At 33.5% G+C, this 16,638-nt stretch overlaps 2 protein-coding genes across 3 annotated transcripts; both read right to left on the bottom strand.

Annotated features, from left to right (window-relative positions):
- Positions 1–1,028: 1,028 nt before the first annotated feature.
- On the bottom strand, positions 1,029–5,126 carry LOC121125489 (uncharacterized). The gene is made up of 2 exons (XM_040720680.2): positions 2,862–5,126; positions 1,029–2,791 (listed from the first exon to the last, which is right to left on the bottom strand). The coding sequence occupies exons 1-2, from the start codon at positions 5,117–5,119 to the stop codon at positions 1,324–1,326; spliced, it is 3,726 nt and encodes a 1,241-aa protein (XP_040576614.1). The 5' UTR covers positions 5,120–5,126; the 3' UTR covers positions 1,029–1,323.
- A 112-nt stretch (positions 5,127–5,238) lies between these two features.
- LOC139906520 (uncharacterized) lies at positions 5,239–16,633 on the bottom strand. 2 transcript variants are annotated; one of them, XM_071891549.1, is made up of 5 exons: positions 16,522–16,633; positions 15,268–16,450; positions 11,316–11,739; positions 10,968–11,249; positions 5,239–10,901 (listed from the first exon to the last, which is right to left on the bottom strand). In XM_071891549.1, the coding sequence occupies exons 3-5, from the start codon at positions 11,735–11,737 to the stop codon at positions 5,240–5,242; spliced, it is 6,366 nt and encodes a 2,121-aa protein (XP_071747650.1). In that variant the 5' UTR covers positions 11,738–11,739; positions 15,268–16,450; positions 16,522–16,633; the 3' UTR covers position 5,239. The 2 variants fall into 2 exon arrangements, with proteins under 2 accessions (XP_071747650.1, XP_071747649.1); XM_071891548.1 differs by lacking the exons at positions 15,268–16,450; positions 16,522–16,633 and having other exon boundaries at positions 11,316–11,854.
- Between the last annotated feature and the right edge of the window lie 5 nt (positions 16,634–16,638).

The following is a 16,638-nucleotide window of genomic DNA, read 5'->3' as shown; positions in this document are numbered from 1 at the left end:
ATGCATTTGAAAGGCTTTTCCAATGTGGTACTTTACTATGTAAATTTTTTGTTCCAAGCGTTGACGATAATATATTGAGAAATAAAAAATATGTTTAAAAAGTATTTAGGTCTGACTAGTGTGATCATATGAATGCATCCTTTTTCTCGGCCAAATGACTTCATTCTCTTATTTACATCCATACTAACTAATGGTGTAAACAGGGATTCTCAATCTTTTGTCAGTGATCCAACAAGTTTGTAAAATATATTTTTCAGCCAAGCACCCCTAACCTCAGGGTAAATAGAAACACAAGCTTAGACCATCATGTAATCGGGCTTGCTAGAATTTTCAATCTGATGTATTGTACCGACTGCTGGGAAAGATAAGCAGATTTTGCCCATCCATTATGTTTGGACTGGACCAACACAACACTAGCCATGTCCACCCTATACTAAAGAATGACATGTATATTTTTTGACTTCATAAATATACATTCCATGGATTCATAAACATATTTAAGTCAATTATTGGTTTCTAATTCAAATTTCTGGTATGAGTGTAGATACCCAAGGGTTTTAGCTATATTTTTAAACCTATTTTTGACTTCAGATACTTATAGTGGCCCTGATGTGTTTTCTTATTCTATAAAATAATTGCATGTTGACCATGAATCTTGGCTACTTTAAGTTCAATTAGCGGTAATCCCAAAAAGTTTAATAATTTGTTGCTAGAAAAGGTATCCATTTTGATAAAAATCATTCCAGCATGTAGTTTTCTGCATTTACAATAGTTCTAACTGCATTTCATGAATCATACTTTATTTTGTTTTACGACAAACTACAACAAACATAGTAATCATGTTTGTGGGATGAGGACTTTAACCACTACGAAACAATTCCCCCCTCATCGACTCCCTTTTTTTTTTTTACTACTTTAATCACTGAACCAGCCACGATTCCTTTACATATATATTTTTTTTTATGATGATCTGTCACGCAATCCTTCTTACTTAGTTGACGTAATGATTTCTTAAGGCAGGGAATTGATGACTTTTAAATAACTAAGTTATAATTTATTTATTTATATATAAAAATACATACATAAAGAGGATTCAGTCTTATTTCATTTTGAGTCAGACCGGAGGATGCTACAAAGTTCCATTTTCTCTCTCTCTTCTTCAAAAGGGAGAAGAAGGAATTTGGGACAAAGGGTTTCTTCTTCTCGAACGGAAGTTGAAGAAGAAGGGGGAGAAGAAAACTACTAGGGGAAAGGAGGAATTGGAATAAGATAAATATTACATACACACATTATACTCTTCCTTGCTCACCCCCCACCTCTCCCTCAAGACAAACTCAAAATCTTACAATTCTCCAAGATTTTACGAGGCACAATCTCAACGCTCGAACTATGAAGCCATAGCTGAAAAGAAGCATGCTTATTGGGAGTCATTTGGACTTTGATGAACAAATAGTAAATGAGTTCAAAGAAGGGATAAGAGCAGTCATCGAGGATTCGAATTAGGATCCATTGTCCACTCAGCATACACTCTTCCAACATCCGGAGGATGTCTTCCATGTCTCCGTTTTGAGAAATGATGTTGACTCCTCCATTTGTCCAACTCACTGCATTTTCAAATAGGATTTGAGTTATGATGGTGGATGAACCCGTGAGGAGTATGAAGGATTGGTTGTATTTGGAGAGGATGGAGCTCATTTCTGGGATGGGTCTTTTGCTGATACTTTCAAGTGATTCTTTATCTTTGTAGAGGGATTTGGAGTCAATGAGCTTCTTTAGAGCCCATAGAAAAGAGAGGAAGGATGAAGCATTGCGATAGGAATGGGACATTATGTGTTTGATGAGGGACTCAATCGCAGGTTTCAGATATATTCGAGAAAGGAGACGGAGAATGGCTTTCGTTTTTTCTTTTTGAGACAAAACTCCGGAAAAGTAAATGGAATGTAAGAAAATAAGGGCAAATCCAACTCGATCCCTCTTAAATATCCCAAATTTTCGATAAGCAAGGAGAGTGAAGGATTTAATAAGACTTTTGAGTTTAGAGTCTGGTGTTTCGTGAAGGATTTCAAGACTTAGGTCAAGGAAGGAGAAAAATAGGGAATGAAAGGATTCGGAAAATGTATTTTTATGGATGTTGAGCTGTGAAAATACATGGAGGGAGTACAGGCGGTGATTGAATATCTTTGATTTTTCTAAGAGAGGTATATTAAATCCCTCTGAACTAGATTCATCAATGTAAGAAAATCCTTCTGGGCCACTAGAGGACTCTACTGCCTTGATTATCCCATCCAATTTGTCAAATTCTCTCATAACGTTGTCACTCAACTCTAAAAAGCCCTTATAAGTATTGTTGGATGATCCAAGAGTCCACATTTTATCAATACTATACTCAAGCAAATCCTTCTCATAAAAGTCAAAATAGAGACAATTACTTGTCCTCAGATTTGCTTGGAGCTCTTCATTCGATAAGTAAATGTAAAAGCAGTTTTGTGTATCAACACTTCGTGGATCAATGGAGGAGAAAATTGTTCTTTGAGTAGGTGTGCATGGATCTCCAGCATGACAAATACGAACGTCTTGAAGATGCAAATACTTTTTAAGATATTTGAAGGAGCAATCAAATTGATCCACGACGAAAAGGGGTAAGTTCAAAACGTTGATCAGAAGGATATTCTCCACAACACTTTGAATAGGTTCATTCTTGAGACTATTGTACTGAGACTTTTTGCAGACAAAGGGCAAGAAATCTTCTAGATACTCGAGGCCCACTCTCTCCAACTCATTCATAAACTGTCTGAAAATATTTACATATTTGATAATTTAAAAAAAAAGCAGGATGGTTTAAATATAATGTATTAAATTACCTTTTAAACTGAGTCCTGTATTGACAATTCATGGTTGGAGTAAACCCAAGGAATCCTGCTCCAAGTAATATTGTTCCTAACAACTGTCGTTTAAGCGTTTCATTCTTCTCTTTCAAATGAGAGAGGCAATTGATGAGATCATCAAAGATATCCTCATTCCCTCTGTTATCCTTGGTTTTCTTATTGAGAGCCTCCAATATATTTCCATTTGTGTCAATTTTTTCAAGGAGGGCCTTTTTGCCCGTCTCCAATTCTTCCAAATGATTATGAAGATCCTCCAACTTTTTCTTTGCCTCCAAATAAGAGGTTTTATAGCCATGGATCTTCTTTATTTGGATATCTATCTTAGTGTCATAAGACTTTGAAACCACTCGTTCGGATCGTGTAAGATGCTCTAACTTTTGGAGTAAAAAGATGAGAAAGGATTTCTTGTTCTTTGTGCTTTTGTGGAGTCTCTTTACGTCAAAGGTTTTAACAGATTTTTGTCTTTTGTATAGCTCGGAAATATTCATTTCTTTTATGGATTTGAGTTTTTCCATAAATCTTGATAGTTCATCATGGTCAAGAATATCCTCTTTGAAGTTTTCATCCGGATACATCCAAAGAATCAAGTATTGAATAAAGTGCACTAGTATTGGATCCAACTCTAGGGCTTCAAAGAACTCCTCCAGATAAATGAATGTCTCAGTTCTAAAAATGATTCGGAAATTAGCTACGAGGGTTTCAAAATGAAGACTTTGGTAAAGTTTATCCTCTCCACTATTGAGTTGGAGTTGAAATAGGGCGATGCTCTCTCCGCATAGATGTTCGTAGTCAAATGACTTTTGCCTCAAAAGTTCAGTCTCATCCTTTTTCTTTTTAGTCAAGTCATGAGTCAGAGACTCTAGTTCCAATCTTTGGGCACTCACCTCTTGGTTAAGTTCCGTGATTTGAGAAAGGGAATTTGTAATTGAACTTTTATTTGTTTGGATTTGTTGCTCAATTTCATGAAACTTTCTGGATCTCTCCTTTTCATTCGATATATGAAACTCCAGATGAGTCATAAATATCTTTTGAAACGTCTTGTAGCGTTCAAAGGAATAAAAATCAAATAAATCATATTGAGGAGAAAACTTTAAGACCTCTCTTGCCTTTTGCTCTTCTTCCCTTGTGAACATCCCATCAAAAGAAAGATCTACATTATCCAGACTCTCTTCCTTGTATTGATCGATGTTATCATAAAATGCAACTTGGAAGGTCGTTAAAAGCTTTATCTTACTCCTTAGATCTATTTTAGAACTTATAATGCAATGACTGTTCTCTATGACCTTGAGAGACTTTTGATGCGTTCCACTGGAATCCTTAAAGGATTGAATCAACTTCTCATCTTCAAGGATATGCAAGTCAAACCCAAAGGAAGTTAAATTGTCTAAGCAGTGTATGAACTCGAAATCAATGTCTTCTTCTTCCTTGATATGAACGTGAATGCATATCGTAGAAGTCTGAGATTCATTGAAGGCCTCTTGCAGTTTTTTCTTCCAGTTAGTGTTTTGATCACAAAACTGAAAGAGTTTTATGTCCTTGATCGAGCAACAGGCTGTCACAATACCACTGAAAGCTCCTTCATCATGAATAACGATATGAAGATTCCTCTCAGGCAAGTACAATATCTTCATCACTAAACAAAATTGAGACAAATTCAAAGGACAAGCATCAAGACTCGCATCATGAAATAGAGGCTGCACATACTCCAGAAGCTCCTCCTCATCAATGTCGACATAAAATGACTCTCTATTTGTAAAAGTTCCAAAATAAAGATCGTTTTTGAAGAATAAATCCGAAAAGTCTTGGTTCACGAGTTGATTCAAATGATCCCTCAAACCCTCACGTTTAGAAAAAGGAACTTGATCCAACATGATCTCATTTAATTCGTTCAACCATAGATCAAACATTTCTGTGACAGTATCATGACAGTCCTCATGAGATAACTGAAGACCTTCCATAATCCTGACAAAGTCTTGCATTCTGAGGAAATTCTCTAATTGAGAATAGTCGGTTAGAAGGGTTTTGAATATTCTGGCAGTGGAACGTAAGAGTTTGTCCTTGAGGAATTTGATATCAATTTCAAAGGTGGAGAAATGCTCCTTAAGGATTTGATCATAAATTGAAAGGAGGAGATCAAATTCTAGGGGCTCTAGGTAGAGTTGTCCAAACTTGTAGGAAATCACACTCGTTTTAGTTGTTTTGGAAGTGACAAAGGAAATATTTGATAGATCCATGTTTTTTTCCCTGATTCCACCAAGTTTTATATTCGGATAAAAACTTTACTCTATATTCTATATCTCTGGAAGCATCCACATCATCAATAAGTACAACGGAGCCCTTCAAGAAATAGGATTTCATACTAAAAACTTACGAATCAAATGTGTAAAATGCATATCTCCTGGATTTCCTTTAAGTTTAAAAACATGAAACGATCTCTTCTCCTGGATAGACTCGTTTACTCGACAAAGGTTTTTGAGAAACCTGGACTTACCCCCGTCTCTCCCTCCAATGACCTCTATATTTATGTCCTTCGATATAAGTAAATCCGCTACAAAGGACTGTCTATAATATATATCTCCCTCTACAAGGGTTGGGATGAGCTTCCATGATTGACTCACTGGATTGAAATGATAATCAAAGATGGCTCGTGCATTTGGTATTTTGAGATTAGTCACTTTTCGAATAAGGATATCGCATTTGATTTTGTCATGAGATGGAATGTCTTGAAATAGAGCAACGATGCAAATATAAGCTGATAAGTTGGCACAAAATTTGAATCCTTGGTAGGATTTAAGTAGAAGAACAAGGAGATTGATTCGATGAAAAGAGTCATAGTAACAATTCTCCATTTTCCCAAGTTGAGAACGAATGTCGATGAATTTTTCGTAGAAGGAGATTATGAATCCATACTCTGTTATTTCTTTGGACCTCGTTTCTTCATACACTCTTTTTTGAAAAATAGAGAACCATGGAGCCGGGATTTTGTTGAAATGATGGACAAACGCCATGGATGAAATCATTTTAGGCGATGCAGAGCCCAATTCGTTTGTCTCATAAATGATTTTAAGCTTTCTATTTGTATAAATCCTATCAGCTACATGATCATAGTTGGGATTCGAGAGAGGATAGAGCATCAAAATGATATCTTCTATAAAAGGCCCTTCTATGATCAGGAGAATTGACGTATTATCATCATAGGATAAACTCCTGGATAAGTGAATCTGAACATCAGAAAGAGAATTCTCAAACATATTTAAGGAAGAGAAACGTTTGACTTTAACATCATATGAATGTGACAGAAAGTCGATGGTTGTAGATTTTTGTGTCAAATGTGGGCCAACGAAGATCATGACATCATGCAGTTCGAAGGCATCATACATACTATGAAAAAGCTTATAAAGAGGAGTATTCAAGTGAAGATGTGTTACTTTTTTTGTGTAGTCTTGAATAGCTTGATTCAGGGTTGCTAATTTCTTCGAGGTAAATAAGGAGAGCTCATAGTAGCGGAGGATCTTTCGAGGAAAGTGATGAGAGTCGTCATTGATATAGGCCTTGTTTAATAAATCATTTAAAAGGATTTTGATTGTCGAAATATTTAGTTTTTTGTTATTGTAATGCTTTTCAAAACTTAGGAGAACACATAGTTGCTCGTGGTTGAGCTCTACTTTGGAATGATGGATATAAAGGTCTAATACATAGCTTGCAATCTCCTCTAAATTAGGCCGAATGATATTGAAGGAGCGGAATACTTCTGGAGACTTTTCCTTGTAGTTGGTGAGTCTTGTACTAACCAAGACACGGGGAAGAAGATTTGGCAAAAATGGACTCAGATCAAATATATGATTAAAAAATAAATTTTGGGAAGTCTTAATATTAAACAATCTTTGATTTAATTCAAAGAGGGCCTCCTTATGGAATATTTGAAGACCTATTAGATCCAGAGATTTATTAAAGGCAGAGAGATTAAAACAAAATTCAAAATTGATGATCATGAGTCTCAAATATCGTCCAAGGAGATACGCAAAATGCTGCATTAAAAACGTTTTACCCACTTTGCAGGAGCCTTTAATGATGGTTGAATTAGATTGATTAAAATAATTGAGGAGGGAAATTGTGTTCCTTTCAAGATGGGAATGGAAAATGGTGAGTTGAGCCTCTGGCTTTTTGGGTTCATAACTGAATTTGACGCTTGTGTCCTGCCATGCAATAAGGAGTGTTGACTCTTCCTCGGAGCTCTCTTTCTTCTTGGATGAAATTAGATTCCATTTGATTTGATTATAAATGAAAAACCCTGTGTCTCCTTCATTCTGAAGAAATATTTCCAAAATGGAATTTAGCCTGTGACGGATATAGAGCTCCACATTCAAGGCGGACATTAAATTCAAAAAATGAGTGCCATTCAATGGAGCAGATCCCTGTAAAGTATGGATAAGATACCTCCAAATACCATCATGTTGCTCTATGATCCCCGTAAAAGACTTTCTATTCAGCTGTTTTGATGAAACGAGCAAACGTTGTAATTCCTTTGAGAATAATGTCATTCGGATCACATGCGTGACTTGTGGACTTTTATTATTGATAGTTTTGGGCCAGGATTTGAGTGAAAAGGATTTTACTCCTTCCCAAACCTCTTTTTGAAATTGAAATTTGACTTGAAGATGAATGTTTTTATATAGTCTCTCAATGGGCTGATTCAAATCCAGGGGAGCGGGAAAATCACAGTTCAACCCTTGAATGTTCACAAAACTACTAATTTTCTTATTTGATACATGGACTTCTTTAACGGAATTGACAATGAAGGAGATATCCTTTTCAAGATCAAATGGCTGAAGATTTGTAGAGCTCTCAAAAATCAGTCGAGGAAAATAGATTTTCCTCGTACGAACAAAACTTTTGGAAAGTTCAATTTGTTTATTTAATTTCTCTTGAAGCTTTTCGAGGACAGAAGTAATTTTGGAGTCTATCTTCATTTGAATAAAGTAAGTTTTAGTCAAAAAATTCGAGAGGATCATTCGCCAAAATTTCTTTATTTTATTGACTCTGAGTATACTCTTCCCAAGTTGCAATTTAAGAGCATACCCAGAATGTAGTTTCGTAATACCGATTAAATTCTTCTGAAAAATGTAGATAGCATTCAAAAGACGTAGCGCTTGCTTCGTTTTGAATTTAAGAGGATCTATGGCGTGCTCTATTGCAGCAAGAACATCCAAGTCAATTCCGGATATCTTGTTTTCAACCATCATCAAAATACTTTGCATTGCCATAATATTATCGATAATAAAAATACCACAGGTATGTTTCTTGATCTCAATGGAGAGATTTTTGAACTTGTTATTGCAGACTTCATAGAACTCAGTGATAAAGTTCTGGTGCAAATTAGCAGATTGAATGTCGATGAATAGGGAATCGTTTAAATTATACATTGAATTACTCAATTCACCAATTATGAGCTCATCTTTCTCGAGTACACACTCTGGGTTAAACTCCAATTGAGAACGGACAACATCATAATGTTTTTCCTTAAAATGAGGTTGAACAATTAACTCCAAGAGGGAAAGCATCCGAGAAAATTTGATCATTTCCTCCATAGCAAAATGGAAATTATTCATGAGGCCTAAAAGAGCCCCTTCGTGGGCATTATTCAGAAAAGTAATTATATATGACTTTACTTTATCAAAGGAGAGGCGTCTAACTTGAACACTCATGATTTTATCCGTAAAGGATTTCCAATCACTTAGAATTTTCCAAATAAATCTCAATTTCCTTAAAGTCTGACATAAATCTTCTTTCCCAAGTATGTTTTGATCAAATTTTTCAAGCTCTTGACCATAGAAAATAAGTTCATTTTGTGCCTCTTCGACTCTCCAATTGATATTATTGGGACCTGAGTATTGAAATTTTGATACAAGTTCATTAAACATGGCCTGTGTGTTGATTTCTTCTTCCTTTTGAAGTTCATCCAAGTCTTCCTCCTTCATTGATTCTTCTTTTTTTTCTAATGGATAGCGATGAATAAAGGAATTTTCATCACCAAGAGAAGTATCCTTGATTCTCTCAAATCTTTCTAACATTCGTTCATCTAGAAAATTATTTTTTCTCAATAAGATAACAGAGCGCTCTGCTTCTCCAATCATTTCTATAGGAGCCAACCCTTTTTCAAGATCGTCAATTATTCTTAAGAAATTATCACTTATCTTTTTCAAAAATGCCTCATTCCAGATTTTTAAAACTCCATAAATAGACTTCAGAATCTTCTTATTGTCAATAGCATAGAAATTAATTTTGGTCTTTCCGTAGAAATTCTGGCATTTAGACATGATACTCTGCAAGTTCTTTAAATCATTATCCAATAACTCAAAGCTAGTCGAATCCTCTTTTTTATATTTGGTTAGGACTTTTGAGGGATCAATTCTGGACATGTCTTGGAAGACTTCGTAGCTTCTAAAGTATTTGGAGAGATTCGTTTGTACTAACGTCATTCTTTCTCCCAAAATGTTTTCAATATCCATTGTTTTTGAGAGTTTATGATGAACCTTGTTTTCCCAACGATTAACTCCTGCGATGAGTATCCTTTTGAACTTTCGGAGGAAGTTCATGATGGCCTGATGAACATAGTTATCCTCGTTCGTAAAGTTATCTAGATTCACATTGACTTTTATAAAAGGAACGCTCGGATCTCGCTCAAAAAGGACTAATAAATTCTCTATTGTTTGAGTGAGTGAGTCATGATACGACTCTGTAAGCAAAGAGATGATTCTCTCTTCGAACTTTCCTTCCAATGGATGAGACTCCTTCTCGGAGAAGAATTCCATATCTTTGAGCGTGTTTATTTTTTTGAGTAAATTAATACACTTTCCTCGATTTTCCCGGGAAAATGAGTCCAGAAGTTCGTTCATTTTCGACATAAATGTTTGAGAATCATTCATCGTATACTTGTACTGATAAAGTGAAGAGGAAAGGGGTTTTGAGAGGGATTGAATGATTTTGTAGATTTCAAAGTTGTTCTCCTTGTAGAACTTGATGTTCTCCATGACTAAAGCAATCGATTTTTTGGATTTGATATTCCAGGATTTAAACTCCTTAGCATCCTGCCACTGCATTTTGAACATAGCATCCATAATCATTGTTTTTAGAGACTTCATTTTGATTTGAAATAAGCAAAATTCTTGTAAAGATAGGGCTGATAATAAATAATTGTACTCATTAACGACCTGTCTAGTTCTCCAATAATTTTCTAAAAATGGTTTCTGTTTGTAATATGTGAGATCCTTGGTAGAATTTGTTTTATCTGTGGAGGAAAAAATGATTGTGTTATAGAAACAGAATTCTAATAAATTATTTGGTGCATTCACATCCAAATATATTTCATTGTTTCGATTTCGCTTGAGAATTGAGGCGTTGTAGGTCTTCCGAGAGTCGTGAACACTTTTATACTCATAGTTTAAGTCCACGGAAAAGAGTTTCTCAATTGTGGTTTTATACATTGTTTTATATTTGTAGATGCCTTTTGTTCGACTTGGATCATTCACAAAAACAGTTGCAAAGTTGAGCATATCAATTAGGGCATGGATTCGTGTGGAAAAGTATTCATGCAGTACGATGTTTATATTGATTCCAGAGTAGATCTTCTTTAAGTACTGATAGTATTTTGAAATCTTATTTTTATGTCGATCCACACTTCGTATCAAATTCTCAATGATCATTTTCGCTTTGTACTTATAGAGTTCCTCAATCATAGAGCCCTTTGCTAAATTATGAAAGCTATCCAGTATCATACATCCCTCTTTGACTCCAATTGACTCGTCGAAGCAGGCCATAAGTAAATCAATGATCATTTGCTCCACGTTTGGCTTTTCTATTTTATATCTATCGATATGCTTGGACATTTCCTTCCTATCCTCAATGTAAATTGACTCTTTTGCATTCTCAAACGGTTCTAGGATTGAAGAAATGAAAGACATTGTTGGGCGCCAAACCTCACTGTTTTTGAGGGAGTATTTCAAAGCCTCTTCCAATCTACATATATCAAGGGACCATAGAAAAATACTTATTTTGTGCTCAGAGCTTATCAAATATATTTACCTATTGATTTCCTTTTCAAATCGTGATATTTCGATTAAGTTACCCCAAACATCAACGTGGACCTTCATCTCATTAAATAATTGACTAAAAATATCATTAACATTTGAATAAATGCGTCCAAAGGCAGAGCTAGAAATCTCATGGCATTTCAACCAAAAACTAATTAAATCGCTTAGTACATACTCCTTTGAATGACTTGAATTTAGGTCTAGGTTCGTAGAGCTCTGCAGAGATCGAGATAGCAATTCATTGAAAAGAAGATTAAAGAGTCTTAGATGATCTCTGAAATATGCAAAATGTTAAAAATTTAGTTAGAGAAAGTCTTACAAATCCTTGGATTTCATTTACTTATCAGTCAATGAAAATTGAAAATAATTGTAGATTAAAATGATGGCAATGATTGAGTTTTTGAGATTGATTTTCAACCAGGGAATGTCTTCCTGACTAACTTCCTCCCCTCCATCTCCTTTTCGTTTTTTAAGACAAGTTTGCATGATATACATTCCCGTTTTGTTGAGCAAGGAAATCTTTGATGATTTTATTTCCACCATCTCTGCAGTCTTTTTGAAATGGGGTAAAATATTCTTCTTGAAGTGATTAGGTCCATCTGTCATTTTGAGTATGTTGCGTAGTGTAGATGTGATCTGAGTCAAGTCCTGATTTAAGGATTTTATGATAGAAACAGCAGTGGAAAAAGATTTACTCTCATTGAATAATGAGATCTTGGTTTGATAGATGTCCTCGACCTGTTCAAAGACGACTTCCAGCATTCCTTTAACAGAAAAAAAAAAATGCTTTTTGAAATTAATTAACATATGAATAACTCATTTTGACTCAATTCAATTGAGACACGTGCTCCAATTTTTATCAAATCTATTATCACTGAATGTACTACAACACTCAGTAGTACAGAAGGAAATGCTTCAAAATTATCCATATAATCCAATCTATTTGAAGGGATTGATTCTTATGACATTCCCTTTTTGTGTAACTTATATCAAGGTTTAACTTATTCTCTTAGGTATGAACAAAAAGAGAATTCAAAATATCGAAAGGTTGAGTGTATTATGTAGATATTGCGTAAATTTTTTTGTTCTTTACTAAATATCATTTTCTCAAAGAAAAGTTTTATAATTAAGATAGTTTGTTAAGCAAATTAAGGAATCATCTATGTGTATTTCTGTATTTTTGAGGTGATATTCATATAATCAAACCTTATTTGATGAGACTGCATATTTAAACTTTCTATCTCATTCTTTACAAAATATTTTATTTACAATTTTATAATATAATTTATTTACTTATATACTATAAGTAAATAAATTATCAAAAACTTATATCACTATGGGTAGGTACTATGTATGTGGTAAATTAATTATATATGATACAATTGGAAGAAACAATGCATAATTTAACGGAGAATTATTTAGTTCTCGGAAATTTTCCTCGTATTTTCATCAAACCTTTTAAAGAAAAATTATTGAATATCATCAAGTATGTATGGAACAAATCCACTTGGAGTATACATGTACGTCAATTCATTTGATCTTTGACTCAATAGCACACTGCAAGGCATCCCACTCTATTTGGAAGTGATCATTTGCAAAAAAAAAACACGTCTGCTCAACACATTTAATATTCTTAGTACATTACATAAATGACACAAAAGCTTTGATAACGAATATGTCTACCACACGTTTTGTAATAAAAGGTTATATCTGAGGCTACTGAACGGTCAAACTCTAGAAATTGGTATATTATACACGTTGCAATGTCATTAGAGTCCATTCCTGCCTCTGCCTAATGCATAAAAAAAAGCTTTCAATAATATTGTTCATCTTCATAAATGTCAAGTAATTTACATTAAGCTTTGGTTTATAATAATCTTTTCCAAATGATAGTTTAGGGATTGGAAAGACAAATTAAGAGGTGAAGTAACACTTTATTACAGTATAGGTAAGTGTTAATATATTCTTCTTCTTTTTTTCAAAAATGTCAATTTGGATTTGAACCAACATTATTCCAAATTAAAAAATAACCACATTAAGATATTTGTTTCACCTTTCACGACCAAAGTCAACAAATATACTAATAAGTTTTCTTCGTAGGTACTTATTTATCATGATGCCTCTAGGATGCTTGCATTAATTGACATGTTGATAACATATGTACTGAGCTAATATGCATTGTTTATATATTTCTTCCTCTGTAGTGGGGCCTAAGGGGGGAAACTAAGGGGCGTTAGCCTTCCCCTTCTAAAAAATTATTTTTAAATATGTAAGTAAGCTATAATTGAGTCTGAAAATTATCTTTTATAAAATAATCAAACATTTAAAAAAAATACCATTCAATTATATGTTCTTGAATAGGTTTAATTATAAAATTTCACCTAACTAAAATCCTGCGGAGTTCCGACAACTTGATGGGTCCTTTGATCCCACTTAACTCAAGTCAATAATTGTTTGATAATTGCCTGGTTGTAGTGACTATGGATGACTCACTATTAATAGACCGATAAATACAACTACAGAAAAAAAATATTGGGGGAGCCCAGCCTCCCTCCCTTCGTTCATTACAGCCCTGATATTCCGATATTGAATGAAAAATAACCTTTATAAAATAATCACACAATATATTTGCTTTAATATAAAGAAATTGTATTAATTAGGTGTACCTACTAATTTTTTCTTTCTATAAAATAATATTTTTATAATTGATGAATTTATTGTATCCAATGAAATACTCACTTTCATGCCATGCAGTAATTTTTAATTTTTTATAAAGTACTAATGGCAAGCGTATTTTAAATTATACTTGAAAAACCAGTATCTACTTTTTCACTAGTCATTTTGAAATTTAGATTTGATTCGTTTAAAACTTTTTGTGTTATTATGGATTAGTTGTACTTAATTAATTGAAACAGTCATTAATACCTTTATTTTTAAATATCGAATCACCAACTTTGGACAATTATGTGACTATTTCCTTAAATAAGTAATAATCTCATTTTCATAACCAAGTACAAAGGGCGTAGGAAGGGTTTTCATATTCTGTCAAATCATGTGATAATTCTCTGAAGAATGAAATGGCTCTTTAAATTATACATTTCCTCAAATCTATAAGAACGAAAAACAATTTTTCCTCCCTAATTGTTCCTTATGAATATTGCCATGTAATCTTATAGGCAATGATTTGTTTTTTAAGTGTATCAATATCACCCTAGAATTTGCAATTTTCACGGATTATGCGTAGAAATTCCATAAATACTTTTGCTTTGTAGAAGATTTTGATTAATTGATAATTAAATAATAATAGCCTTTCCTTACTTTAAAAGTATAAATGATAAGAAACATTCATTTAAAAATAACAGCCACTTTAAATTAGGCTAGATGTATCTACCCTAATAATTGAATTCCAAACACTACCTCAAAATTGATTATTTCTAGTGTTTCCATATTATACATCAACAAAGTAAGAGGTTGTATTTCGTTAACACTAGAACGACGGATGGTTACGACCCCTCTTTAACGACGGTAGATATCAAAAATGATAGACATTCATTTTTTAATATTTATAACTGTTAGTGGTTGCTAAAATTGAAAGTGATGTGTTACCAGTCACTTCTCTGTACAAGATAACAGAGCATTAATAGCATCAAAATCCAAGTTTTTAAAAAAAAATATCTGCAAAAATAAATTTGGCTGAATAAAGCCTTGCCATTTAATCTAGAATATCAACTCATACGTAGTTTCATTATAATACTGAAAAGATTATGGTAACCTTTTTTGTCCATCTTAAACTTTCGCACTTTTGTGAACAGAGCTCAAAATTGAAACATTTTGTTCTTTTTTCCTTTATAAGAAGTCAATTTTTTACTACTATTTGCAAAATTTCCTTTAGGTTAGTCCTTGATGCTAGCCTTTTGTTCAGGAAGTATTTCTGAGCGTGAAAGAGTTATGGTTTTTAAAATACTCGTCCTATTTTTCTAAGTGCATTTGCAAGAGACATTACCATAAAGAAATGATCTATTGTAACATTTCTTGATTTACCCAAAGACGGTTCCATTATCTTCATTAATACATATTCTGATAAAGATTTATTAGTTGGTCTTTGAGAATATTTTTTCAAGTAAGGATATCAATTTACCAAGTATTTGGACGATGCATCAACTGCTAACGAAAATTTTATACCAAATTTATCATGTTTCATTGCAATATATCGAAGAAATAGATACAATATTTTTGGAAATAATTGATCATTAATGTTAATATTTTTACATGCCCTGTGTACACTGACTTACAATTTTCGACGAGTCGATATTGAAATCAAGGCGAACTTGTCGTTTTGGAGTATTTGTAATCTTGTGGAACAAATATTGAAACGGATAAATGTCAACATTTTTCGAGGCATAGTGTTCCAAAAGAGATTGATTCCCATTTGATTGGATATCGAATATGATATCCACGTCTTTCTAGGTAGTGTTCACTATTTCAACAAAACGATTACTAATTTTAATTCTTGTTTTTTGTGGCTAATAAAATGAATTATGAAAATTTAAGAACTTATAAACAAATACAATCAATAAGTTTCTCAGAATATTTAATTGAATCCCAAATGGCCTCGTCGTTTTAGTGTTACAGAACTTAATAAATACACTCCTATCATGGTTTTGTTGAATTCATTATCATTATAAATAAAAATAAATGATGAGTTGTGTGTAAAAAAGAAAAAGAGGGGCCGAACAACATTTGGTGTCATGCGGTTCCTATGTTAATAACTCGTGTATTTACGCTGATTTATCACGTCCTTCATACTTAGATTTTAGGGCATAATGTATACCTATATGAAATTAATTAATTAATTGGACATTAATTAACAATATTTGCATTTATAACTTAGTGCAAAAGTAATGTTTGTTTCTTTTGATTAAGTATATATGTATAATATTTAAAAATAATTTATGGATAAAACAGTGATACATATGTATTACAAAGGAACGCGTTACTACTCAACACTGCTCTCGAATCATGTATTGTGAGCCATACAGAAAGTTCCCAATAACCCTGGGCTAACTTTGCGTAATAATTAAATCATCGAAGTAGGTTGTTTCTCCTCTCGCATAAACGTCAACAACTTAATTAAAGACAACTCTTGAGTAATTAACTATATAAACTTCATATAAAATGGAGGTTCATATTAACCGCTGAGCATCAGAATTTGCGAGCCCCGTTAAAAATCCTAGTAGTAAGGACTCCCCTCATATGAAAAGCGAGAGCCACATTTTGAGGAAATCCCGAAACGCCATTGGTTGCTTAACTACTCACCCTTAGCGGAAGCTTCATTAATGGATTTCATTTTGGATAAGTACTTGAGGTAACTAACGAGGATCTCAGCATCCTTGCACTTTCCACCCACTTTATGCTTGATATCCAATCCAAATATATATTTTAAGAAATAAGCGTTAATATTTTGCCTTTTAAAATCTGAGGTAAAGAAAAAACAAAACTTAATGAGGATTTGAAAGAGTAAAGATAGGCTATCACTGCCTCTTCACCTTCATGATAACAGGCCTTTCCAATGATCATGAGAACATTCATGTCACGCTTCTTTTTTTCGAGCTCTTCCATGATATGTGACGGAGGGATAGGACCAAAGGACTAAGGATTGTTTG

The sequence above is a fragment of the Lepeophtheirus salmonis genome, chromosome 10, assembly GCF_016086655.4.
Source record: "Lepeophtheirus salmonis chromosome 10, UVic_Lsal_1.4, whole genome shotgun sequence".
NCBI lineage: Eukaryota > Metazoa > Arthropoda > Copepoda > Siphonostomatoida > Caligidae > Lepeophtheirus > Lepeophtheirus salmonis.
Note: the sequence above shows the minus strand (reverse complement) of the source record. Positions and strands in the feature narration are given on the sequence as shown.